Source organism: Agelaius tricolor, unplaced genomic scaffold, assembly GCF_023055355.1.
Source record: "Agelaius tricolor isolate 1412-34295 unplaced genomic scaffold, bAgeTri1.0.p SCAF_29, whole genome shotgun sequence".
Classification (NCBI taxonomy): Eukaryota; Metazoa; Chordata; class Aves; order Passeriformes; family Icteridae; genus Agelaius; species Agelaius tricolor.
In genome coordinates this window covers 6332938-6360076 of record NW_027269289.1, presented here as the reverse complement: position 1 = coordinate 6360076, position 27139 = coordinate 6332938, and the positions used below count along the sequence as shown (strand labels likewise).

Below are 27139 nucleotides of genomic sequence, written 5' to 3'. Positions count from 1 at the left end.
TCATGGATCCATGTGCACAGCCTGGGCTGTTTGATGGATCCATGTGCTCATCCAGGGCAGTTTCATGGATCCATGTGCTCATCCAGGTCTGTTTGACGGATCCATGTGCACATCCAGGGCGCTGGGTGATGGATCCATGTGCACATCCAGGTCTGTTTGATGGATCCATGTGCACAGCCTGGGCTGTGTTTGATGGATCCATGTGCACATCCAGGTCTGTTTGACGGATCCATGTGCACATCCACGGCTCTGTTTCATGGATCCATGTGCTCATCCAGGGCCCTGCCGCCTCTCGCCGCTCCCCCTCCGTCCCTCCCTGCCCGGCGCTGTTCCTTTAACGACGGGGCGGGCGCTGCTCGGCGGGGCCGTCCCGGGTCCGGGGGGGAAGTGACGGGGGGCGGGGGGCGAGGGCAGCGCCCGCTCGGGGTGGGAGGGAGGGAGGGACGGGCGGACCGAGGGACGCTGAATGAGCGGGGCGAGCGAGGCAGCGCCGCGGGGCCGGGGGCGCGGCGGGGCCGCCTTTCCCCGCCGCCTTCCGCGCTGCGGCCGCGCCCCCCGCCCGATGCGCTGAGCCCGGCCCGGGGGGATGCGCGGCCCGCGGCTGCCGGCGCTGCCCGCGCTGCTCTGGCTGGCGCTGGCCCCGCTGCCCGGCCCCGCGGCGCGGGCAGAGCTGCGGGTGCGGGTGCGGCTGCCCGGCGGGCAGGTGACGGAGGAGAGCCTGCAGGCCGACAGCGGCGCCGACTGCGTCAGCCTGGAGCTAAGGGCGGCCGACGGCGCCCTCGTCACGCTCACGGCGGATTTCAGACAGGTACGGGGCGGGGGAGAGCATCCCCGGGGGGTTCAGACTGGTATGGAGCTGGGGAGAGCATCCCTGAGGGGTTCGGGTAGGGAGCGAGATGGGGAGAGCATCCCCGGGGGGGTTGGGAAGGGAGCGAGATGGGGAGAGCATCCCCGGGGGGTTCAGACCGGTATGGAGCTGGGGAGAGCATCCCCGGGGGGTTCGAGTAGGGAGCGAGATGGGGAGAGCATCCCCGGGGGGTTTCGGATAAGAGCAGAGCCGAGAGAGCATTCCCGGGGGTTCGGGCTGAGAGCGAGCCGGGAAGAGCATTCCCGGAGGGTTTCGGATAAGAGCAGAGCTGGGAGAGCATCCCCGGGGCTTTGGGACAGGGACAGAGCGGGGAGAGCATCCCCGGGGGTTTGGGGCAGGGACAGAGCGGGGAGAGCATCCCCGGGGGGTTCGGATAAGAGCGGAGCTGGGAGAGCATCCCCGGGTGCCGCGGGGTCCCGGCGGGGCTGGAGCAGGGTGACGGCTGCGGGATGGGAGCGCTGGCCCCTGGCGCCCCGCGGGAGGGTCTGGTCGGGGCTTTTCGTGCACTCCATGAGTGCTTTTTGTGGGATGAGCGCTGGGGACGGCGATCCTTCCCATCCTCCTTCCAGACCCGAGCCCATCCCAACTCGGAAGCTGGAGAATCTTGACTGGGGGTCCGGGAGCCAGAAGGACCCTGGGGATGCGCAGGGAAAAGCCCGTCCATCCTCTCGCACCGTCGGGGGCTTTGTCTGAGCTCTCCGGCACAGCTCCAGGACGGTGAGCCAGGCTCGCTGTCCCCACCGGTGTCACACCTGTGCCCGGGGCTGCCTCCACGCTGGAAACAGCTGAAAGGTCCCGGTGGGGACGGGCAGCGGCTCCGGTGCTCCTGCCTGAGTTGTGAGCAGCACGGTTTGCACAATTCCTCAGAGTTTTGCACAATTCCTCAGAGTTTTGCACAATTCCTCAGAGTTTTGCGTGGCAGGCTCAGCTCAGCCAGGCAGGGAGCAGGGTCAGGACAGGAGAGGCTGGGCTGGGGAGATCTCAGGTTCCTGGCTCCAGTGTGGGGGTGTCCATGCCCTGCTGTAGCTCTGGGATATCTCTCTCCACGATGCCATGGGGCGCAGGTGATTCCTCAGGTGGGCTCCTGCTGCCTTTGGGGGGCTCCTGTGTGGTGTGGGACATCTGTGACTGGCAGCTGTCAGTTCTGAGCTGAAGCCCCAAATCCCACATGGATGCAGGGAGCTCCCACTGCCCAGGGAAGCACAGTTTGCCCAGGCTGGCATGGCTGTGTTCTCTTCATTCCAACCCCCCATCCCTCTTTGCTCAGGTGGACTTTGCTTTGCAGCAGGAGGAAGCCCAGAGCCATGAGATAGGAAGGTGCTGTGAACCTTGGAGCCTTTTTGCCAGGGATTGTTCTGGTGCCTCTTCCCTGTTCATTCTCAGTCTCCCTGAAAGCCCCTCCGATGTCCCTTTTCCTCCCTGAGGTGCCAGCAGAAGCCATGATGATTTTGGAAGTGGTGGCCTGTTTCAAATGTGGCATGTTTCAAATGTGGCATGTTTCAAATACTCCAGCAGATGTGCAGGGAAGCAGCCCTGTGACTCCTATTAAAGAAAATATTAAATAATTGCAAGCCCTGGCACAGCAGGCAGGTTAGGAAGGGCTCTGAAGCTGTGGATTGCAAACTTGCACATTCCCAGGCCAGGGAAATCCAAACTCACTACAGCTCCTCTAGGCAGGTCCTTTGGGAACCTGGGATGTGACCTGGTGATTTTTTCAGCATTTTTCACTTGCTTCAGCTCCTCCTGAGAGCTCCAAGCTCACCCACAAACCCAACCGAGTGTGTGTTACATCTTCTCTCCCTCCCATCCTTATTAGAGCTGAGTTTACTCTGGGTTGGGGCTCTCTGGAGGTGTCTTGGGTCCATGGGTTAAATCCTGAGCTCCACAGCCCCTGCTGGAAGTGATGGTCCCTGGAGGGCTTTGCAAGCATCCAGCTTGCAGAAATGCATTCCTGATCCTCAGTTTTAGGGCAGCTGGGGCCTGACTCTGTCTGCTCTGTGGATTTGCTGGAAAATAGCTGAGAAAAGCCAGAGGAACATAAAGGAGCAGGGAGCTGCTTTGTGGTGAGGTGAGTAATGTGTGAGCAGGCAGGAGCCTGGCTGGGCTTCCCCCCCTGACCTGCTGCAGCTGCACCCAGACAGTTCCCAGTTCTGCCCTGCTGCTCCTCTCGCCCAAATTACACAAATTACACAATTTCTGCCTGCTCTGGAGGTCGTGGGGCTCTGAGTGTTCCCAGCAGCAGCTGGGGTTGTTGTCTGCTGCCCTTGAGCCTGATGATGTGGCCAGGATGCTGGGGTTTTTCCACAAATGAGTTTTCCATTCCTCTGGCTTAAACTGCAGGGGGTTTGTCCAAAGTCAGGGGTTTATTTGCTATTTTTTTTTTTTTTTTTTTTTCTTCTCTCTGCTGGCAATTTGTGGTTGCCAGACCAGGGGCTGGAGAAGAAAGGAGCTAAATGAGATCATTGTTCATTACTTTGCTCTGACACTGGTGGGACTTGAGCAGTGCCTGGGGCTTCCACAGGGCTGAGATTTTCTTTTCTCTTCCATCCCTGCCTGCCTACAGAGCTGGAGCTGTGTTCTCAGAGCACACCAGCTTATTTTCTCCTTGATGCAGCACAAACTGGGCAGTGAGAGTTCAAACTGGGACTCATTTTCTGGGCAGAGCAGGGGTGACCCTTTCTTTTCTTGCAGTTTGAAAGAAGGGAATGAAAACGCTTCTTTTTTTTTTTTTTTTGTGGTCAGGCATAAAATGTATTGCAAAAAACCAAATTTTGTGTTGCAAAAAATCAAATTTTGTGTTGCAAAAAATCAAATTTTGTATTGCAAAAAAAAAATGATGAGGGGGCTCAGCAACCTTGACTGTTGTGTCTGATTGGAGTGAGGTTTCCAGTTGTTAAACACGGCCTGAGAACAGAGTGGGCGGGTTTATTTCAAGGTCAGCACAAAGATAGGGAGAAGTTTCTCTTCCCTTTCCATGGCTGGAAAAGTTGGGCTTGGAAACACAAGCGGGGAAGCCTGGGTAGTGCTTTAACCCCTGCACTGCCAGTCCTTTCCCTGCTGACAAAGCTGCTGTGTGGTGTTTTTGGGGTAGTGGTGGTGTCAGAATTTCCTCATGCCAGGGGGCCACGTGTTGGGTGACAAATCCACCAGGTGGCACGGAAAGCATCTGACCACAGATTTGATCTGTGTGGTTTGGAAAGCAGCTTCTCCTCTGAACAGATACCAGAAGTAGGAAATGAGGGACATTCAGCAGTCTTTGGGAGGGCTCATTAAAACACCCCGCTGTTTGTTGCTCTGTAGAATTGTATTTATTGCTCAGAAAATTTGCTTTTTATTCCCCCCCCCATCCCAGCACATCCTTGATTTGCCTTTTCAGATACCTGAATAGAAGAGGCAGCGCACCCAAATTCTCCATTCCAGATGCAGAGGGGTTAAAAACCATAATCCCAAATTCTCCGTTCCAGATGCAGAGGGGTTAAAAACCATAATCCCCACCCATTCAGGGCAGCTCAGCTGGCTGGACCCCGGGTGTAGATGCAGCACCGAGCTCCCTGTGCTGTGCAGACTCCTGGAACTCCGGCCAGCAGTGCTGGATCCCTGGGGCAAAGGCTGCTGACAGCAGTGCAGAATTGGCCCCAGCAGTGCTGGTGTCACCCCCTGTCCCCAGCAGCACATTCTCCTTTTTTTTCCTGTGCCACTGCAAAGACAAAACTGGGTCCCCACAGCAGCCCCGATGTCCTTAGGGGAGAGAAATTTGGCAGGAAGGCAGCGGGGAGGAAGGCACTGAAGTGATTTATTTCCCTGGGAACTGCTTTGCTCCGCTCGACGTGGATTCGTTGCTGGGCTGGGAGCTGGACCACACAGGATTGTAAATCCCTGCTGGAAAAAACACCCCGGGCAGGGGGGGCTGAGCTGCTCCCACCCCACAGATGGCTGAGAGGGAAGGAGCTGGAGGATTTCCCTGCTGCTCCTTGGGGCTGCCGTGGGTAGGGACAGGCAGCAGTGGGATTTCTGGGCTGGAACAATGGGATTTTGGAATGGGAGCAGTGATTTCTGTGCTGAAACAATGGGATTTTGGAATGGGAGCACTGATTTCTGGGCTGGAACAATGGGATTTTGGGAGCACTGATATCCCTGCTGTAACAGTGGGATTTTGGGAGCACTGATGTATTTCCCTGCTGTAACAGTGGGATTTTGGGAGCACTGATTCCTGTGCTGAAACAATGGGATTTTGGGAGTAGGAGCAGATATCCCTGCTGTAACAGTGGGATTTTGGAATGGGAGCACTGATTTCGGTGCTGAAACAGCGGGATTTTGGGAGCACTGATTTCCCTGCTCTAACAGCAGGATTTTGGGAGTGGGAGCACTGATTTCCCTGGGATATCTCTCGCTGATTTCTCTGCTGAAACAACAGGATTTTGGAGCACTGATTTCCCTGGGATATCTCTCGCTGATTTCCCTGCTGTAACAATGGGGTTTTTGGAGCACTGATTTCCCTGATGCCTTGAGGAGCTGCTGTGGCCTTGCTGCAGGGCTGGCTGTCCCCAAACCCCATTTTTGTCACCCAAGCCCAGCTGCCACTGCCCCAGTCAGGGCTGCTGAGGATTCCCCACCCTGAGTTATCTGGAGAGTCCCTGCTCTGCTGGGACTTGTTCCCTGCTGGGAAATTCTGCAGGAGCCTGGGGTTGAAGGTGCTGTTTGCTGCCTTGGCTGGGGACCCACCTTGGCACTGATTCACTGCTTTTCCTGCTGGGAAGAGGAGGCTGGGGAGGGAAAGGTGCTCTCCAAGCTTTGGGGAAAGCTTTGGTGGCTCTTTGTTACATACAAGTAGAAATTATATTTTATATTTAAATTTTTTTTTATTTTATATATTAAGATATATTTTATATATTTATATTATTGATCTAAATATATTTTATCAATATAAATATATTTATGTACCTACAGATTTATATATTTGCATTTATAATTTCTTATATTTTATAAACATATTTATTTATATTTATTTTATACGTATTTTATAGGTAGATTTATTTATTTTATAAATATTTTATATTTTATAAAATATGGTTTAGGCCCTGCTAAGCTAGCTTTAGCTTGTAAGTTCCTTAGAAGTTCCCATAAAGAAAAATCATAAGAATAAAGGCAGTTAACCACCTATTCTAGTAAGAAAAATAAGTTTGCACCTGCCTAAAGAATAAATCTGTCCCATGAGAATCAGTGGAGAAAATATACAAACTAACCAAAATATATAAACTAACCAAACTAACTCTTTAAAATATATAATATATAAACTTTTAAATATATAAACTTTATAAATAAAATAACAATATCAATGTAAACAAATACAATAATACAAAGTATAAATATTTATGTATTATAAATTGTATATTTATATATATTATAAATATATTGTTATAAATAATTATCATTCTAATTAAAATAATATTTATATAAAATTACACTACTAATATATAAATAACTTAAATATATAATATATAAATTTTATCAATTTAAAATACATAAACTGACTCTCTATATCCAAATATAGAGATTTGACAGACATACAGCCTGGCCATTTACTGACCAACATACACAAATAAATAAGTGTATTGTTAGCCAATTAAGTCTTACACATTCCTTCTGATATTTCCCATAAATATAAGCTTTGTGACTAAAGAAGGGGCTTTTGTGCATGAAGAAGCTGAGTCCTGTCTGCTTATTAACGCTTTTTTCCCTCTGAAATCTTTTTGAAGCAGCCTGGTTTGGTTCTTGCTCCACCTGGGGCCGCAGGGAGAGAGGGACCAAAGCCAGGCAAGGATCTGGGACAGGGCAGGGAAGAGAAGAAATTGGTTTTGTTTGGGACAGAGTGGTCACTGCAAGGTCCAGCTAAAGGTGGGATTTCCCCCCTCAGATTGCTACAGGAGCCAGAAAATATAGCCTTGAAAATATAGCCTTGAAAATATAGCCTTGAAAATACAGCTTTTTCTAAGCTGTTTCAATGCTGGCAACCCAGCTTGTCCCAGTGCATCTCCCTTGGTGTCAGCTCTGGAAATCCCTGGCACCTGGAGTTTGGGCAGAGGGAGTTGTGAATTCTTCATCTGCATCAGCCCTGAGGAGGAAAGAGCTGCCTGGCTGAAGGCTAATTCTTAAATAGATGGATCAGGAGGATTAATCAGCTGCTCAGCACGTTCTCATTTTACAAAAATTGCCTCCAACCTGGGAAGTGCTGCACTGTTTTTAATCTCCTGCCTGTGGAGGTTTTCGGCCTGAATGCAAAACGTGGCTCTCCCTGCTTGCTTTTCCCAGCCTGTTCAAAGGGAATTGGAATTAAATCCACAGCTGAGGAATATGCCAGAGTCAGCTGCTGGTTTTAGTCCACTCATCCATGGGCCCTGCATGCCTGGGGGAGCTCCCAGCTGGACCAAATGTGGATGGGGAATGTGGTTTGTTCCAGTGACTCAGTGGGACACCTCCCCATTAAATCTCTTGGAAAAAAAAGTTAAAAATTCCATAGCAATTTCACAAGAATTTTTGGAATCTCTTTCTTCTCAGTGCCCTGCTCTTCATTGTGCAGTCAACAATTGCAGCAGCAGCAAGATGATTCCTCCCATCCTGGGGGTTGGAAATGTTGTTCTTGCAGCTGTCCAGATGTGCACTGAATGGCATCCCCATTGCTCCTCTGGGCATGGGAGAGAAGGCAGGAAATAAACAGGGGGCTCAGTGAGCAGGAAAGCTCAACTGGAAAAGGGAAATGCTCCCTTTTGGGGCAGAGAGAGGCTGGAAAAGGGAAATGCTCCCTTTTGGGGCAGAGGGAGGCTGGAAAAGGGAAATGTTCCCTTTTGGGGCAGAGGGAGGCTGGAAAAGGGAAATGCTCCCTTTTGGGGCAGAGGATCCACTGGAAAAGGGAAATGCTCCCTCCTGGGGCAGAGAGAGGCTGGAAAAGGGAAATGCTCCCTCCTGGGGCAGAGGGAGGCTGGCAGAGGCCAGGGCAGTGAGGAATCCAGCAGGAACAGCTCAGGAGGGGAGGGATCTGAGCAGCTGGCACAGCTCTGGTGCTGCTCCCCAGCCCTGCCCAGCTCTCTGTGCAGGGCTTTGGCTGCAGGAGGTGCCAAAGGCAGGGTTGATTTCCCTGTCCCATCCCTTGGGTGGGATGGGCTGGCACCAAGGGATGGCAGATTCCCACAGAGGGCACTGATGCCCCTGGAGCCAGAGGCAGGGATTGATCCCTGCACAGAAATCAGGGTTTGGTGCCAGAGCAGGACACAGGGTTCTGCTGTTGGCCAAGGGATTCTGTGGCTCTGCATGAAGTAACTGTGGCTGATTTCCAAGCTGGTTCTGGGAAGGACTGCAATCCGTGTTATATAAAATGATAGAATTAGTGACCTGGACAGAAAAGGAATCAGCTGCAGCTGATCATAATGGCTCCTTCTGCCTTTAACAATTCCATTTTCACTTCTGTTCCACACGCTCAGGGATGAGTAACTTTTTCTCCGCTTGTCAAGAAGCCACTGAGGGAAGGCAGCAGAGGAAATCTGGGGCTGCTTACTCAGTAAGGCATGAGGATGATGGCTCTGTGATATTTGCTCAACAAAACCAAACGAGGCTCCTTGGGGCCTTGCTTCCCTTCTTGGGAAAGCACAGAAACCCTCAGCTCCTGGGTGTGGGATGTGACCTGGCAGCAATTTGTCCTTGCCACAGTGGGATTGTGAAAACCCTTCATTCTTTACAGACACCAGGGATTGTGCTGCAGGCTTTGGGGTGGGATTGGAGCTGGGAACACACCCCTGTGCTCAGGTGTCAGGACCCAGCACATCCCTCTGGCTGTCCTGAGCAGCCCAGACCCTGCCAGGGGGCTCAGAGACCCTGGCACAGAGCCCAAAATGCCCCTGTGGGTTTGATTATGACCCCTGGAGCAAATTACCAACCTTAGATGAAGATCTCCAAGCCACAACAATTTAAGTAGAATAATAGTGAAGTTATCACAGGGTGGAAAAGTAGATTTTGGGGTTTTTAGAATGGGGGTTCAGGAGGCAAGATGGAGGGATCTGAGCATGTCCAGCCTTTCTCCTTCTTCTGCTTGGCCTCCATCTTCTGCTGTGATGGTGGCACTTTGGGATTGGTTTAGAGTAGAAGCTCAGTGTCTAACACAGGTGATGGGTATTGGGAAGTAATTGTAAACACTGTACACGTAGTTTTGAGTATAAAAAGATAACACTGCCCTGAGGGTGTCAGTGTGCCTCTGTCTGACCTGCTGAACAGACCTGGGCAGGGCAGGAGAAAGAATTTTATAGATAAGAAGCAATAAACAACCTTGAGACTGAGAACTGAAGAGCTCTGACTCCTTCTTTGACTGCCGGGCTGGGAAAAGAGACTTTGGAACATTTCTTGGGGTCACTGTGAGCAGTGAGAGATCCCCGTGCTCAGCAGCACAAGTTGGAGACCTTTGGCTTTGCTTTAGGGCTGGAGCCTTTCTCTTTGACCCCAACCTCTCCGTTCACCTCACTGATGCCCAAGATTTGCAGCTCTCACTGTTGTTATTTCTCTCTCTGTGTCAGGAGGTGAAGATTTTCCGTGCCTTAATCCTGGGGGAGCTGGAGAGGGGCCAGAGCCAGTTCCAGGCCCTGTGCTTTGTGACCCGGCTGCACCGCAACGAGATCATCCCCAGCGAGTCCATGGCCAAGCTGCGCCAGGTACAGGCTCCTCCTCCCCTCCAGCCAGGAATCCTCGGAGTTTTCCTGCCTGGATGCCCTGCCCAGGCTGCTGCCTGGCTGCTCAGCTCTTCAAGCCACCTCTGACCGCCCCTCCTGCTTGAGGGGTTTGGTATTAAACTGAGTTTATCAGCGGTATTGATCCAGATTTAGTTGAGCCTCGTTTGTGTGGTGGTTCAGTTGAGCCTAATTTGTGTCAGGCTGTGAAAATCCCTGGGACCTTTTTCAGGACAAAACATGGAGAAACCACCACAGGCAAGGGTAAAACATTGTGGTTTCAGTACCAACAGGTTATTTTAAAGTGCCTCTCACCTAGGTAGGACGCAGGTGCACATCTGTTCTCACATCTGGTGTTGGCACCACATCTTGTAAGGAATGAGGTGCACCCAGGATTGAAGTTGTGATGATTTCCTCTGCAGAAAAGCCCCCAGACAGTGAGGCAGGCAGAGGAGGTCAGGGGCCTGGAGCACCTCAGCAAGCGCCTGCTTGAGGGGTTTGGTATTAGACTGAGTTTATCAGCGGTATTGATCCAGATTTAGTTGAGCCTCGTTTGTGTGGTGGTTCAGTTGAGCCTAATTTGTGTCAGGGATGTAAATGTCCCTGCTCCACTGAAGCCAGGACTGATCTGGGACCTTTATCAGGACAAAACATGGAGACACCACCACAGGCAAGGGTAAAACATTGTGGTTTCAGTACCAACAGGCTATTTTAAAGTGCATCTCACCCAGGTAGGACTCAGGTGCACATCTGTTCTCACATCTGGTGGTGTTACCACATCCCATTGTGCTCTAAGGGATGAGGTGCACCCAGGATTGAAGTTGTGATGATTTCCTCTGCAGAAAAACCCCCGGACAGTGAGGCAGGCAGAGGAGGTGCGAGGCCTGGAGCACCTCAGCATGGACGTGGCTGTGAACTTCAGCAAGGCAGCCCAGCTGAGCTCCCACATCCACAACGTCTGCGCGGAGGCCAGGGAGGCCATTTACACCCGGGAGGAAGATGTCAAGTTCTGGCTGGAGAAAGGTGATTTCCCTGGAGCTGCTGCTGTCAGTGGGCTGGCACGGTGCCGTGCTGGCTCCTGCCAGGTTTCTGGGGATCAGCACTGATTGTTTTGGCTCTGAGGCACATGTGTCACCCTGCCTGCGTGTGAGCAGATCGCACTCCTCCTGCTGGCGTTCCCTGAGTGAACCTAATCTGGGATTTTAAAAGTAACCTTTTCACCTCCTCCAGAAACCCAGGGGAGAGAGTTTTGTGTCTTTTGGCTTCCTGTCCCCAGGGTCTTTTGTTCTCCTGTGGTTCCTATTCAGATTTAAGTCCCTGGAGATGCTCTGTCCAACTTCCTCCTTGACCTGGGGACTGTGCAGAGATACCAGAGCTGGCTTTAGTGGCTGTCTCCTTTGGCTTTACCTCATGGCAGCACCCTGAGGGGTGTGTGTTCACCCTGAGGGGTGTGTGTTCACCCTGAGGGATGTGTGTTCACCCTGAGGGGTGTGTGTTCACCCTGAGGGATGTGTGTTCACCCTGAGGGGTGTGTGTTCACCCTGAGGGATGTGTGTTCACCCTGAGGGGTGTGTGTTCACCCTGAGGGATGTGTGTTCACCCTGAGGGGTGTGTGTTCACCCTGAGGGATGTGTGTTCACCCTGAGGATGTCTCTTCGAGGTGCTGTCAGACCTTGCTTTTCCTGGGGGTTTTTTATTTCTCCCGTGGCTCCCATTTGGATTTTAGTCTCAACAGCTTCTGAGAACGCTCTGTCCAAGCTCCTCCTCACCCTGGGAGCTGTGTTGGGATGGCTTTGGTGGCTCTGTCCTTTGGTGTCCCTCCACCCTGAGCCTGTGTGTCCTTGTTCCCACAGGAGTGGACAGCTCCATGTTCAAGGTGCTGCCATAGAGCTCAGACCTGCTGGACTTTGCTTTCCTTGGGGTCTTTTGCACTCCCATGGCTCCCATGCAGATTCAAATCCCAACAGCCCTTGGAAACATTGTCCAACCTCCTCCTTAGCCTGGGGGCTGTGTGGGGATGGATTTAGTGGCCCTTCTGTCTATGCTTGCTCTTACAAGAGTGGACGGCTCCATGTTCAAGGTGCTGCAGAGCTTGGACCTGCCAGACCTTGCTTTCCTTGGGGTCTTTCACTCTCCCATGGCTCCCATTCAGATTTAAATCCCAGCAACTCCTGGAAAGATTGTCCAACCTCCTCCTCAGGCTGTGTGGGGATGGCTTTGCTGGCTGCTCCCTCCACCCTGAGCTCTGTCTGTCCTTGCTCTTACAGGAGTGGACGAGGTGTTGCCACAGGGCTTGGACCTTGCTTTCCTTGTGGTCTTTCACTCTCCCATGGCTCCCATGCAGATTTTAGTCCAACAGCCCTTGGAAACATTGTCCAAACTCCTCCTCAGGCTGTGTTGGGATGACTTTGGTGGCCCTGCCCTCCACCCTGAGCACTGTCTGTCCTTGCTCTTAGAGGGGTGGACAGCTCCACGTTCTAAGTGCCGCAGGGCTGGGACCTGCCAGACCTTGCTTTCCTTGGGGTCTTCTGCACTCCCGTGGCTCCCATTCAGATTTAAATCCCAACAGCTCCTGGAAACATTGTCCAACCTCCTCCTCAGGCTGTGTGGGGATGACTTTGGTGGCCCTGCCCTCCACCCTGAGCTCTGTCTGTCCTTGCTCTTACAGGAGTGGACGGCTCCATGTTAGAGGTGCTGCAGAGCTTGGACCTGCCAGACCTTGCTTTCCTTGGGGTCTTTCACTCTCCCATGGCTCCCATTCAGATTCAAATCCCAACAGCCCCTGGAAACATTGTCCAACCTCCTCCTCAGGCTGTGTGGGGATGGCTTTGGTGCCCGTTCCCTCCACCCTGATCCTGTGTGTGCTTGCCCCCGCAGGAGTGGATGGCTCCATGTTCGAGGTTCTGCCCCGGGGCTCGGACCTGCCGGAGCTGCAGCGCTGCCGGCTGTGCCCCGAGCGCTGGCGGCCGTGCCTGTGCAGTTACTCGCTGAGCATCGAGTGGTACCCCTGCATGCTCAAGTACTGCAAGAGCCGCGACGCCGCGGGCAGGCTCAGCTCCTACAAGTGCGGCATCCGCAGCTGCCAGAAGGGCTACACCTTCCACTACTACGTGCCTCAAAAGCAGCTCTGCCTCTGGGATGAGGAGACTTAGAGCCAGGCCGGGCTTGCCAGGGGCGGCTCGTCGGCCCCGGCGAGGAGCTGGCTGCTCTGAAGAAGGGATGATGTTCACAGTGGTGCCTTGTGCTCTGTGCCTTTCCTCGTGGCCTTTCCTGGCCTCCCTCCCCGTGGGGCCCTGCCCGGGCTCAGCTCGCTGGCTGGTGATGCTCTGGCTCCCTGGAGCAGGGGGTGCAGGTTTTGGGGTGAAGCACAGGGAAGGGGGTGTGCTGCCCTGCTCTGCAGCTCCCAGGGGCACTTCCCAGCCTTGAGCTGAGCGGGCAGGGCGAGGACCTTGCTGACCTGACATCTCTGCTGCTGAAGAACCCCCCTTGCTGCCTTCAGCACCTCCTGGTGACACATCCACGGGGAAACAGCTGATTTTTGGGACCACAGCCCCTGAACAAGGAGGCTTTGAAGCCCACCCAAAGCAAGAGCCTGCCTGTAGCTTTTCCTAGTGCCTGACTGGCTGTTATATCCCCCTGTGGATGGAAGATACACCAGGGGCAATAACCCAGCGTCCTGTGCCCCTAAAAGGCTGGTAATTAGGGCTTTAATTAATCCCTCTCTAGACTAGTGAAGGCCCAACTTTTTGTGTTGGCCTTGTGACTGTTCCACTAAGAAAGAAGCATCTAGAGACTCGTGACTACCACCATAACCCTGTGGTTGGAAAGGGGAGAGGAGGATCCCAGGTGGGTTTTGAAGAAGACAGGATTCTACATCCACGTCCAGTTTTATGTCCTGCTCTGCCAGCTATTCACAAGAAGCTCTTAAATAACTGTACTGCTTTGCTGTGCCTTGGTTTCCCCCATATGTTAAACAAGGGTGACACTGAAGTTGTCCTTGGCCCTGGAATATTCCTGGAGGGACCAGACAAAAAGCACTGGAAGTGCTGCTTGGGTCTGTGTCCTCTTCCACTCAAATTAGGACAAGCACAGAGGGGAGAGAAGCTCTTGGGGTCTTGAGGAGCCCCTGTGCCTCCTGGTGAAAAGCCTTCACAATGTGCCTTTTTGCCTAAAATACAGGAATTTTTGCAAAAGAAGAAAAGAATTTGGTCACAATTATTTTTGTATCGATCACTTAAGGGGGCGGGGGGAGAAGGGAAAGGTATTTTAATATTGGAACATGAAGTAAAACACACTTGAAATTATTTTTTTTTAAAAGACAAATTATTTATCATTTGTAAGGTAAAATAAACTGATTTTTTAAAGCATCCTTGGCCTAAAAGTTTATCTGTGCATAGTACTCAATGTGTGAATTCAGATTTGTTCCTTTATGGGTCAATCTCAAGCCTGCACCTGGTGAAGAGCCATGGACTGGGGGAGAACATGCAGGAATTTTGGGCTCAGGAGAAATTTTGGGCTTAGTTTTGGGTCTGAGGGGATGCTGCACCTCCATAGGGAGAGGTTTGGCTCATCCCAAGCAGTTGTGGGGGCTTTGAGCTCGAGCTCTGCTGGATAAACCCATCCCTAGGAGCAGGTCCTGGGGGCTGCTCCTCCTGCCCAGTGGTGCCACGAGGCTTCTCTGGGTGTGGAAAATATTCCTGGTGAATACAGAAAATATTCTGGGTGAATACAGAAATTATTCCTGGTGAATAGAGAAAATATTCCTGGTGAATACAGAAAACATTCCTGGTGAACAGAGAAAATATTCTGGGTGAACAGAGAAGATATTCCTGGTGAATAGAGAAAATATTCCTGGTGAATAGAGAAAATATTCTGGGTGAATACAGAAAATATTCCTGGTGAATAGAGGAAATATTCCTGGTGAATAGAAAAAATATTCCTGGTGAATAGAAAAAATATTCCGGGTGAATACAGAAAATATTCCTGGTGAATACAGAAACTATTCCTGGTGAATTCTTCCAGGAAAATGTAAATTTAAAATAGGTAAAATTTAAATTTAAAATATCTCCAGCTGAAGAGGGCGGCACTTTTGGGGCCAGCCCGGAGCTGCCGGTGGCTGCTGGAGGGAGAAATGAAAAGTGGAGCTCTGATTCCCTCTGGTGTGGGGAATGCAGGGATGGCACCAGCGCTTCCAGCTTTCCTCTGCTTCACCCACCAACAATTCACCCTTTTCCAGGGCGGGGGAGCAGGGGATTGTTCTCTTTGTCTCTGGGTTAAACCCAGCTCTGGGGCAGGCTGGGAGCAGAGTGGGGATGGATCCCAGGCGCTGCTGTCCCTTCCCGCGTGTCGGGGATGTCGGGACGGACACGGGCTCGCTCTGGGAGCATCGGGACCCCTCTCCAGGAGGGTTTCAGTTTGGAATTCCAGGGCTCTGGAGCGGCCGTAGCCGGTGCAGTTCCCCGGCCTCCAGCAGTGGGTGCTGGCGGAGCGCGGCTGCGCTTCGGGATGTCGGGACAGGGATGTCGGGATATCTGGACAGGGATGTTGGGATGTTGGGACAGGGATGTTGGAATGTCGGGATGTCGGGATGTCAGGATGTCGAGATATCGGGACAGGGATGTCGGGACAGGGATGTCGGGATGTCTGGATGTCGGGATATCGGGATGTCGGGACAGGGATGTCGGGATATCGGGACCGGGATGTCGGGATGTCAGGATGTAGGGATGTCTGGATGTCGGGATATCGGGACAGGGATGCTCGTGGTCCAGCCGGTCCCTGCAGGATCGCAGGATATCCCCGGCCCTCCCCGCCCCCCCCAAAAAATTGGAGATTTTTGTGGCGTCTCGCTGCAGTTTGTGCTTCCAGGGCCCGTCCCGAGGCTGTGTCCCATAAATCAGGTGCTGCCTGCAGAGCTCATCTCCCTCCAAGAGATGCCTGGAACAGCAGGAGAGGAAGACCACGGTGCCCGCAGTGAGGAGGGGAGTGGATGGGTCATTGGTGACCACACGGAAAAAAAAAAAAGAGCAGAGTGTTTGATGGTGTCTGGGAGTAATTTTAGCAGTGATCAGAGTAAAACCAATCCTGCCGTGCCTGATCATCTCATTTCCACAGCAGAAAGAAGTGGTGATGCTGTGATCCATACTCTGATTTTCCTAAGGATGATGAGTTCTCTCAAAGCTCAGGGCACTCGAGGGGATGGGCTTGGGGAGAAAACCACCTAAATATTCAACTTTTTCCCCGCTGTTTCATTGAGCACAAAATAACAGCCAGAAAAAGCCATTCCCAGCCGCGTGTGGGGCCAGGAGAGGGCACTGGTGCCCTGCCCGTGGCCAGGACAGCATCCCTGCCCAGAGGATGCCCAGGATTCCCGCCCGGCTGGAGATGCCACCGGCAGAGCCCTCCTGGTGGGCTCCAGAGAACGGGAAAAGCGCCAGCAAGAGCAGGGAGAGATGAGAAACTCCTGCTTGGTGAACAAAAGCTGCTCTGATGTGGGGGAAGGAGAGCTCCCGTGGTCGCCAGCCTCTCGAGCTGGCTGGGAGCCACCAGCAAATAAATTCCTGTTTGACGCAGTGGAGAGACCCGATCACGTCAGGTTTCGGGATGGGGAAAACCCCGAGAAAAACACACGAGAAGAGGGCGGCAGCTGCCCAGGAACGCCGCAGGGCTCGGTGGCTGCAGGGGTGGCTGCAGTCCAGGAGCTGCGGGGAGCTGCCCGTGCCAAGCTGGTGCCACCTCGCTGCTTCCTGGAGGCTGAAATCTCATCCCTGCCCTGGAAAGAAATGTCGGGGCGAGCCGGGAAGCCCCAGCTCCCCTCCGGTTTTTCCTCGTCAGGGTTTCACGGAGCTCCTCCGCCCTGTCCCGGGGATGTCCTCGCTGCCCATGCCGCGGGGCCGGGCTGCAGGTGAGGCTGGAGATCCTGCCCGCCCACCCATCCCCTGGGAGAAACCTGTCTGTCCAGGGAGGGAGAGCGGCATGTGGGAACGCCGAGAGCCCTGGAACGTGAATTACCCAGCCGGAGAGAGATGAATGTGCGATAGCTCGTACCTGGCAGCTACTAATCGAGCGTTAACGCTTTCAGCAGCTCGGAACTGTCACACCGCTGTCCCCAGGGCTGCCGGGGTCACCAGGGTGGCACATGGCAGGGACAGGGAGCAGCTCGGTCCCTGTCACAGCTCAGGCTCTGGCCTCTGGCTCTTTCTGCAGAAGAAGCCAGCGTTAGGGGATTTTTTCTTGCCTGGCTTCCCTGGAAGTTGGTCAATCCTGCAGCTTGGAGCAGCAGGGGTGAGGAGGGAGAGGCTGGCTGCCACTTCTCTCCTCTCCTTAGGGGACAGAGATGGAGCACATGTCAGGAGAGCAGCGTCTCCGTGTGCCAGCCTTTATCTTTATTATTATTTAACCCTGCTCTTTATCTCCAGCCAACACAGGTTTCTTTGATGTTTTTCACTTTCATTTTTCGTGCTGCTTCACTCAGCATCGAGGTCCAGCCCAGCCTGAGAGGACACAACACCCCAGGATTACCAGAGTGACCCCAAACCTGTGTCCCTTCACTCACACACCTTCCATGGGGACAATGCCCACCCAGAGGTGCTTCGGGAGGGTCCAGCCCAGCCTGAGAGGACACAACACCCCAGGATTGCCAGAGTGACCCTTGGAACTGGGGCTGTTCAGCCTGGAGGAGAGGAGGCTCAGGGGTGCCCTTATTGCTCTCTGCACCTTCCTGAAGGGAGGCTGCAGACAGTGGGGTTGGTCTCTGACAGAACCAGAGGACACAGGCTCAAGCTACGGCAGGGAAGGGATAGGTTGGATATTGGGAAAAAGTTTTTCACTGAAAGAATAATAAAGCACTGGAATGCTCTTCCCAGGGAGGTGGTGGAATCACCATCTCTGGATGTGTTTAAAAACAGACTGGGCATGGCACTGGGTGCTGTGGTCTGGGTGAGGTGTGAGGGCACAGGTTGGACTCGAGGATCTTGGAGGTCTCTTCCAACCTCATCATTCTGGGATTCTGTGATTCAGCTTCTGTTCCTTCTCTCACCCACCTGCCCTGGGGGCACTGCCCACCCGGAGGAGCTCAGGGCCAATCCAGCCCAGCTTGAGGAGACACAAGGGCACAGAGTGACCCCAAACCTCTGCTCCTTCACTTGCCCACCTTCCCTGGGGACAATGCCCACCTGGAGGAGCTCAGGGCCGGTCACAACACCACAGAATGACCCCAAACCTCTGCTCCTTCACTTGCCCACCTTCCCTGGGGACAATGCCCACCCAGAGGAGCTCAGTGCCCAAAGGGGGGCTCGGGCAGGGCTTTGGGGCAGGTGCTGCGGGTGCTTCCCGAGCTCTGCCGAGGGCGGAGCGCTGCTCTTTCCTTCCTGCCCTCCTTCCCACCCCACCCCGCAGCCTGGCAGCGCTGCAGGGACTCATCCATCCCCCAGTTACTAATATGCAAATGGCAGCGTTTGCATGGGCCTGACGCCAGGCTGCTGGGTGTCAGGGCACCCGAGGGAGCCGGAGGTGGGGCGAGGCGTGGCAGCGCCGCATGCTCACCTGGCCCTGCATGGCAACAGGCAATGGAGCTCTAGGTGCCTTGGGCTGCGGACCCACGGCCGCTTCCAGAGGCAGCGGGTGGCAGAGGAGGGAGGGCAAACTGGCAGCCCCTGGCAACCTGGGGCTGACGGCAGGAGGCTGGGCACACCGCGGATTTCCCCCCGCCGGCAGGATGGTGAACCTGGAGTCCGTGCACGCAGGTAAAGGGCACGGAGCGCAGCGCGGAGCAGCCGGGGCCGTGGGCTCGGGCAGGAAATGGGGTTGATCCCATTCCCGTGACCTTTCCTCGCTCTTTTCCCTCCTCGTCTCTCCCGCCGGGGCGCCTGGTGAGGTGCCCACATTCCTGCCGGGGGATGGATGGATGCTGCCCGGATCTGTTTAGGGGGCTGCCATGCCATGCCCACAACGTGGGAGCAGCCCCGGTGCTGCCAGGGAGCAGCGCAGAGTGCTGGAAAATGAAACTTTTGGGGTGCCTGGAAAATGAGAATTTAGTGCCTGACCTGTGCGTCCTGTCACTGGGACAGAGCTGGGAGGAGGGAGAAGGGATAAACCCGCGGAGGGATGCGGCAAAGGCGGAGGGAGGTGTGCGAGAGAGAGATGGGACAGGCGATGAAAGGAGAAAAGTTCGTGACAAAGAGGGAGAAGGAGGGAGAAATGAATGAGGAGGGAGCTGAGGGAGGCTGGGTTGGGTCAGGAATGAATGAGCAGCGATACTCAGGCGCTGCTTCCAGGGGGCTGCGCTTCTCCCATCCCCCCGAGCAGCCCCTGCCCTGCAGCGAGCTGGGAACAGCAGCAATCTCTGCCTGATGCCCCGGAGCTGCGCCGAGCCCCGGCTCACCCTGCCCGAGCTCCATCGCTGGGCACAGAGCTGCGGGTGATGCTGGAGCTGCAGAGCCCGAGAGCCCCGTCCTGCCTGGGGTACAGGCAGTGCCATTTTGGGCTACAGGAGCCACTTTGGTGACTCCTGTCCTGGGCTTTGTGCAGCACAAAACGCTCTGCTGGAGGGGAGGATGCATCCATCACTCTGTGCCCCATTCCCTGTGGGGCTCCTGCTCCTCAGGGCACACCTGGGGCTTTGTAGCCCACCCAGGAGCCCTGCCTGCCCGTGGGCTCCCAGACAGGCCTGCAGGGCAGGTGCAGCAATGCCACTACCTCAGCCAGGCTCAGAGCTGTGACAGAGGTGGCCAAAGCCTTGGCTCCACGGCCCCTGCAGGGCTCCTCTGGGATGGCTCTGTGGGCAGCCTGAGTGGGCTGGGGAGCCCTGGCCATGAGGAGAGGCTGCCAAGGAGGGTCTTGGCTCGGGGTGTGAGCCTGACTGGTCGGAGCAGCTGCTCTGGGTGTGCTTGGGTCGGTGCCTCTGGGGGATGTGTCCCCTGCAGGCTCCAACCCACACATCCACACATCCATCCATCCATCCATCCATCCATCCATCCATCCATCCATCCATCCACACATCCATCCATCCAATTCAGGTGGACGCCCCCTCTGCTCTTCCCTTTCCATGGGAATTTTAACTCTTTCCAAACTCGTTGGGAGGGACAAAAAGAAAAGGTAAAAAACGATCCACCCACGCAATGCAGCCCTCCAGCCGTCCCCCGGCTCGTGGGTGACCCTTTCCTCACAGGGACATTCCCCAGCTGGGTCCTGTGGCCTCTGTCAGGGCTGGTGGCATCGCCCCCAGGCAGGGTTTGGAGCTGTTCCCACTGCCCCTGATCTGGCACAAAGGCTGCAGCTTCCAGGAGTCCTTTGGAGCCCAGCACAGTGGGTGTGTGGTTTTTTCCACCCCTCCACAAAAGCCGTTCAGTTCTGGGGTCCCTGAGCAGCTTTGAGGCCCCTCTGGAACCTTTATGCAGAGCTGAGCTCAGCTTTAACCCCAGTTTTTATCTTGGAGGGTTTTTTTTCCCAACTTTAATGATTTCAAGAGAAGACACAGCCCCCAGGAGGACTCCCATGCCCCTCACAGCCTCCTCTCTGCTGAGACACTTCCCTGCTGGCTGCCACCACCCCCTCCCGGGGCACTTTGGCTATTTCACCTCCCTGGATATTTGGAAATTTTGGCTATTCCAGCTCCCTGCAGCCTCCAGAGGGACTCAGGCACCCAAAGCCTCGGGGTGATGCTCCCAGGCAAGCCCAGCTCCCCCTGCTCCAGGAGCAGATTCCCCTTTTCCAGCCATCAGGCTGGCTCACCCAGCGGCCACGGGCAGCTTGGGAAAGGCTTTATTTGCTGACAGCGTTTGTTTCAGCACAAATAGAGATGCAGATATGTCCTGGAGAAGTGTCTGCACGGGCAGAGCTCCTTTGGTCTGGCTGAACCACCCAGCCTGCCCCTGCCCCTGCTCTCTTTGGGAGCTGGGGAAGAGCAGCACATTTTTAATATGGCCCAGGCCACACTGGCGGCTCCTAATAGGGCTGTGGTTTACAGTTAGGCTGTCCTAAGCTGGGTTATTTTTCCCAGAGAGGTTTTATTTCTTTTTTATTTATTTATTTTTATTTTTTTTTCTCCAAGCCTGATTATCCTGTGTGTATTGCTAAGCTGGCAAAGCTGTGTGGAAGGAGCTGCCCTGTCTGAAGGAGGTTTTTAGGATGGAGCAGGGGTCAAAGCTGGGTTTGCATCGCTCTGGTGGTACTGGAAGGAGTTTGGGTGTCCATAAAAAGGTGTTGGCTGCAATTAGATTAGAAAACAATTGCTCTGTGTGCCTGCTCCTGGTTCCCAAGGATCTCTTGGAGGGTGCTGCTGCTGCCCTGTCACCCACAGGGACACGAAATCTGTATCCCTGTGGCTACAGATGACAAAAATCCTAAATACAGATACAGAATACAAAATCTGCCCTTAACCTTAAACCTCTCAGATCAGCAGGCAGAGCTTTCCTTTTCTTTCTGCTTATTTTTCCCTTTTTATTTTCTTTTTCCCAACAAGATATTCATGTGCACATTTGTAGAGGATTTGAATCTCACTGAAAATAAAATTCAACTTATTCAAACTAATAATTTGTGCACATTTATAGGGGATTTTTTGAATCTCACCGAAAATAAAATTCAACTTATTCAAACTAATAATTTGTGCACATTTATAGGGGTTTTTTTTGAATCTCACTGAAAATAAAATTAAAGAGATTCAAACTGTAATAACTTGTGCACATTTACAGGGGGGATTTGAATTTCTCTGAAAATAAAATTCAATATATTCTAACTGTAATAATTTGTGCACATTTATAGGGGTGATTTGAATCTCACTGAAAATAAAATTCAAGAGATTGAAACTGTAATAACTTGTGCACATTTACAGGGGGGGTTTTCGAACCTCACTGAAAATAAAATTCCTGTGCATGGGAATCCCAAGGCATCTCTTATCTCGCAGCTGCAGGAGGAGGGGATTTACCTGGTGGATAACATGTGATATGCAATCAAGGTGCAGCAGCAATTCCTCCTTCCCTCCCCACCCATCCCAGTTTTTAATGGCAGAGGGGCGTGGGGGTCACTCCTGCAGGAGGGACAGAGATTTACATGCTCTGTTTTTCTGCCTGTCCTTCCTCAGCTCTGTCTCAGCTGCTCCAGCTCTCTCTCTCTCTTGGGAATTAAATATTTGCTTTCCCTAATTTTATATATATATTTTTTTAACAAGCTTTCAAGCTTTCTCACCAAAGGAAGCACCCAAATTTCTGCAGGCTTTTAGATTTTTTTTTCTTCCTCTATTTTATGAGAACTTGCCTTTTTTTTTTTTTTTTTAATACTTTTTGGCAGCCAGCAAAACTTTGTGCTTTGTAGATTGCCTAAGTTAGGGTCCCTTGGCAGTGGTACAAGACAAGAAGATGTTTATAGCTGATGGTAATTACTCTTCCTGCAGTAGAAATGCTTAGAAGCCCCACTAAACGTTCATGTCTTAATTGCAGAGGGTTTATTTGAAGGGGAAAAAAAAAGAAAAATCCCACAACTCTTTTCTCCCTCCTTTTCCCCCCCTTCACTCCTTAATATAATTTGAGGAAAGGAAGTTTCTGAAGTATGTGAAAGTTTCTGTGCTCTGGTATAAAATCCTGATTTTTTTTTTTTTCCTACCTTTATTCATTTGCTGGAGAAAGTTACAGACTTTCAACTTGATCAAAGCTAGGAAATCTTGGCCAGAAAAGCAGATTATCTGCTGTTTGCACACGAGGGCAACTTTGAATATGGGAGAAGAAAACCTGCACGCACACACACACACACACACAAAGCCCTGCCTGTTTTGGTGGGAGCAAAAGAGGGAAATGGGGATAAAAATCCAACGGGGCCGCTCTCATCTGTTTGGGAATAACAAAAGGTGGATCTGGGGAAGAGGAAAAGGGTTTGCATGGTGCTTTTAGGTGGCTTCCACCTGCCTTCCCTATCCCAGCAAAACCACAGCAAACACTGGCCCAGCTTCCCCGCTGTTGTTATTCCCCCATGCAAATGGGGAGAGTCTGTGGCCGGGATTGGCTGCAGGAAGCACATGCAAATCACTCAAATAATAAAAAATTATCTCCTTTTTTACTTTTTTTTTTTTTTTTTTTTATCCCCCGTAACGAGTCTGGAAACAGTTAAAATTCCAGTGGAAAGGGAAAAGCTGAGGGGTGTCCATCTGAATTTGAATAGAGATCCCCTCTTCTCCCACCTCTGTGTCCTTGGCCTCTTTTAATGTGATGTTGACCATTCCCACCTTTTCTTGCAGCTGTCCCCGAAGGAGAAAGTGGCCCCGGGTGTGGTGGCAGTCATCACTTCAAGGGTAAATGACAAATTTCTTGGCCTGGGTGAGGATGGGGGGGAAATGCAGGGCACAACACTGTGGGGCAAGGCAGACCTTGGGTGGCTTTTGAGGGTTGTGAACACTTGTAAGTGACAAAAAGAGGAGAAATAAAGTGCAGATAGAGGCAGTGGGAAAAACAAGCTGGGTTTGAGGCATCTTGAAGGGCAAGGGAAGGATTTGGGAGAAAGCTGGAGGGATCCCCATCTCTGTAGGTGTGGGAGGTGCTGTCCCAGCCAGAGCACCACAGCAGGTTTGGGAAGCCTGACCAGGGCTGGGGAGCTCCCAGTGCTGAATCCACCCCTTTATCCCGTGGGTGAGGAGGGATGAAAAGGGTGAAAACCCCCCCAGCAAACCGGGGAGGGGGGACAGGACTGAGGGGGGCTGCAAAGAGCAACAGGAGGGAAAGTGCATCCTCAGAGCTGATGAATATTCCAGCGCCTGGATGTTGAGGAATCAGAAATTTGAAAGTCTGATGGTTTATTATAATTACACACATTCATTTGTGCTGTTTAGTGGAAGCCACATGTGCCTGTTGCCTGGGACTGTGACCTGTTATTAAAATCAGTTGTGCCTCCTTTTCCAGAGATCAAGATGAGCGGGGATGCTGCAGATTCCACAGACACCCGGCACGAGCCTGACCAGGTGGAGCCAGGTAAGGAGGGTCTGGGGCGGCAGGGGCAGGAGAGCAAGGAGAAACAAAAGAAAAAAATAACAAAAAAAGGGGAATGTGGGTGCTGGAAGTTTCTTCCCCCGTGCTTTTTCTGGGCTCCTGTTGCTGCTCTTGCAGCCTGGCAGTTGATCAGGAATGTGCTCAGGGCTAGGATTGCGTTGGTATCTTGATCAGCCATGCAAGATCCCTCCTGTGTGACAGCAGCGAATCCCAGAGTGCCTCCCCCATGTCCCCAGCGGGTCTGACATGGAAATTCACTCACAGGGTGCCTCCTCAGTGTCCTCTGTGGGTCTGAGGCTGAAATTTGCTCACAGAGGGCCTGCCCCAATGTCCCCAGCTCACAGAGGGCCTCTCCAATGTCCTCTGTGGGTCTGACATAGAAATTTGTTCACAGAGTGACTCCCCAGTGTCCCCAGGTGACAGAGTGCCTCTCCAATGTCCTCTGTGGGTTTGAGGTTGAAATTTGTTCACAGAGTGACTCCCCATTGTCCCCAGCTCACAGGGTGCCTCCCCCATGTCTGCAGTGGGTCTGACGTGGGAATTCACTCACAGAGTTCCTCCCCAATGTCTCCAGCAGGTTTGAGTTTGAAATTTGTTCACAGAGTGACTCCCCAATGTCCCCAGTGGGTTTCAGGTGGAAATTCACTCACGGGGTGCCTCCCCAATGTCCCCAGCAGGTCTGACATGGAATTTTGCTTAGAGAGTGCCTCCCCAATGTCCTCTGTGGGTCTGAGGTGGAAATTCACTCACAGAGCGCCCTCCCAGTGTCCACAGTTCACAGAGTGCCTCCCCAAAGTCCCCAGCAGGTCTGACATGGAATTTTGCTTAGAGAGTGCCTGCCCAATGTCCTCTGTGGGTTTCAGGTGGAAATTCACTCACAGAGTGCCTGCCCAGTGTCCTCAGCAGGCCTGACAGGGAAATTCACTCACAGAGTGCTTCCCCCATGTTCCCCAGCTCATAGAGTGCCTCCCCAATGTCCCCAGTGGGTTTTGAGTTTGAAATTTGCTCACAGAGTGCCTGCCCCATGTCCTCTGTGGGTCTGACAGGGAAATTTGCTCAGAGAGTGCCTCCCCCATGTCCCCAGCAGGTCTGATGTGGAAATTTGCTCACAGAATGCCTCCCCAATGTCCCCATCAGGTTTGAGTTTGAAATTTGCTCACAGAGTGCCTGCCCCATGTCCCCAGCAGGTCTGACATGGAAATTTGCTCAGAGTGCTTCTCCAATGTCCTCTGTGGGTCTGAGGTGGAAATTCACTCACAGAGTGCCTGTCTAATGTCCCCATCAGGTTTGAGTTTGAAATTCGCTCACAGAGTGCCTGCCCCAATGTCCTCAGTGGGTTTGAGGTGGAAATTCACTCACAGGGTGCCTCCCCAGTGGGTCTGATGTGGAATTCAGAAATCTGGAAATTCGCTGCCTCCTCTGCCTCAGCAGTGATGGCTTTGGAACAGCCCCGGTGCACTCAGCTCAGCTCTGTATCCACAGGGTTGTGCCAGGAGCTTTTCCTTAGGGAAAACAGCCATTTTTGGGCTCTGTGTGTGTGTGGAGAAAAATGGGAGGGAAAAATTTGGGAATAACCAAATCCAGTCTGGGAGCTGCAGCAGCAGCGGGTGCAGAGGTGTGGTTGGGTTCTCACCTCACACCTGATGCTGAGCAGGCTCCAGCTCCTCACGGAGCCCCCAAATCCCTCGGATCTGGAAAGCTGAGGCTCAGGGGGATCCTTTGAAGGTGCCAGTGATGCTGTGAGCACTGATTCCTGCCAGGTTTGCCCACCACCAGGTGTAACAGGCGCCCGAAAAATCAGGTTTGTGCTTTGGGGCTGCCTGGAGTGAGATTTGGATCGCTGAGATTTGAATCCCATTTACAAGGCCCTGTAATTTCCCAAAGGGCCATGGTCACATCTCTTTGTAGGCAAATGAGCAACACTAAGAAATCATCTTAGCACCCACTAGGTGCAGCAAATTAAGGTTATTAAAAGCTGTGCTGTAGGATTAGAAATCAACACCTTTCAAAGCAAAAACTGCTGGAGAAAATGTAGAGGAACCAAATATTCTCTGAGTAATGAAGAGCCCTAAGCTTGGGCCAGGGGGATGTGGAAGAGCAGGTGAAAACTTTGCATGGAATGATTTTCCTCTTATAAGATTTGAGGGAAAAAAAAGAGATTTTGGGTAAGCAAGAGAACTCCAGGTTTTAAAGGGATTAAAGGGACCAACCTCACCCCTTGATTCAGAAATCCCAATAACTGAGTTATTTGACAAAATCTAAACTAGAGGTCAAACCTGCTTCTGTTCACATCCATGAACTCTGACTGACTTTGGCCAGCTCAGCTCCTGCTCAGGGCTCTCGAATCACCCCAAATTTGGGTTTGGGATAAACCAGCACCAAACACATCCCAAACACCCCAAGCTCCTCCAAAAACCCCTGAGAGCTGGTACAGGCCCTTAAATCAGGAACTGGAACCCCCTGAAATATTTGGTGTTCATTGATGTGTGGCAGGATTAATCAAGATGAAGGAAAATGGGGATTTAATTCTGGTATTAAATGTAGTGGGAGTCAGAAATGTTAAACCAGAAGCTGGCAGCACATTTGCTTGGATAAAATTCGGATTTTTTGTCAGCTTAAGCATCCCAGACAGCCATTAGTGAGAGCTGCAGCGCCTCTTTCTAGTGGTAATTGAGAAAAGAAAGCAGAACAGCGAAGTCAATTTGTTTGAAAATAACAAAAAATATTCACGGCAGCAGCGTTGGTGGCTCAGAGCCTTCAAATCAAGCAGGGAAATCAGGACGAGTAAATCTCCTTCATTTGCAAAGAGCGGCACAAAGAACCTGTTTAAATCGCTTTTTTCTGCTAAGGCTGTCCCCGTGATTTTTTGATTTTTTTTCTGAGTATGTCCCAGTGATTTTTTGATTTTTAAATTTTTTTCTGAGGCTGTTCCAGTGATTTTTTAATTTTTTGATTTTTTTTCTGAGGCTGTCCCAGTGATGATTTTTTAATTTTTTTTCTGAGTCTGTCCCGGTGATTTTTTTTATTTTTAAATATTTTTTTCTTAGGCTGTCCCAGTGATGATTTTTTTTTTTCCCTGAGGCTGTCACAATGATTTTTTAAATATTTTTGGATATTTTTTGATTTTTTTTTTTCCTGAGGCTGTCCCAGTGATTTTTTTTATTATTTTGATTTTTTTTTTCCTGAGGCTGTCCTGATGATTATTTAATATTTTTTTAATTTTTCTGAGGCTGTCCTGATGATTTTTTAACATTTTTTTTTATTTTTTCTGAGGCTGTCCTGATATGATTATTTAATATTTTTTAAATTTTTCTGAGGCTGTCCTGGTGATTTTTTAATATTTTTTAAATTTTTTTCTGAGGCTGTCCTGATGATTATTTAATATTTTTTAAAATTTTTTCTGAGGCCGTCCTGATGATTATTTAATTTTTTTTTTATTTTTTCTGAGGCTGTCCTGATGATTATTTATTATTTTTTTTTATTTTTTCTGAGGCTGTCCTGATATGATTATTTAATATTTTTTTAATTTTTCTGAGGCTGTCCTGGTGATTTTTTAATTTTTTTTTTTTCTGAGGCCGTCCTGATGATTTTTAAAT

The 27139-nt window shown here is 51.8% G+C and overlaps 2 protein-coding genes across 3 annotated transcripts in view; both read left to right on the top strand.

The window, feature by feature from the left end:
• The first annotated feature begins 458 nt into the window (after positions 1-458).
• Positions 459-13940, top strand: OAF (out at first homolog). 2 transcript variants are annotated; one of them, XM_071449580.1, is made up of 5 exons: positions 459-808; positions 9427-9561; positions 10419-10599; positions 12245-12267; positions 12477-13940. In XM_071449580.1, the coding sequence occupies exons 1-5, from the start codon at positions 587-589 to the stop codon at positions 12726-12728; spliced, it is 813 nt and encodes a 270-aa protein (XP_071305681.1). In that variant the 5' UTR covers positions 459-586; the 3' UTR covers positions 12729-13940. The 2 variants fall into 2 exon arrangements, with proteins under 2 accessions (XP_071305681.1, XP_071305680.1); XM_071449579.1 differs by lacking the exon at positions 12245-12267 and having other exon boundaries at positions 12454-13940.
• A 4093-nt stretch (positions 13941-18033) lies between these two features.
• Positions 18034-27139, top strand: part of POU2F3 (POU class 2 homeobox 3) — a 49154-nt gene continuing 40048 nt past the window's right edge. Inside the window, 4 exon segments of the mRNA XM_071449474.1 lie at positions 18034-18104; positions 18106-18317; positions 22799-22852; positions 23457-23525. Of these exon segments, the coding sequence (XP_071305575.1) occupies positions 18034-18104; positions 18106-18317; positions 22799-22852; positions 23457-23525 (406 nt within the window).

What these genes read in the sequence shown, in the direction of transcription:
- OAF (XM_071449579.1), top strand. Translation starts at nt 587, where the DNA reads ATGCGCGGCCCGCGGCTGCCGGCGCTGCCCGCGCTGCTCTGGCTGGCG. An exon ending in CCATGGCCAAGCTGCGCCAG is followed by an intron (nt 9,562 to 10,418) that starts GTACAGGCTCCT and finishes TTTCCTCTGCAG; the next exon opens with AAAAACCCCCGGACAGTGAG. An exon ending in CAAGTTCTGGCTGGAGAAAG is followed by an intron (nt 10,600 to 12,453) that starts GTGATTTCCCTG and finishes TTGCCCCCGCAG; the next exon opens with GAGTGGATGGCTCCATGTTC.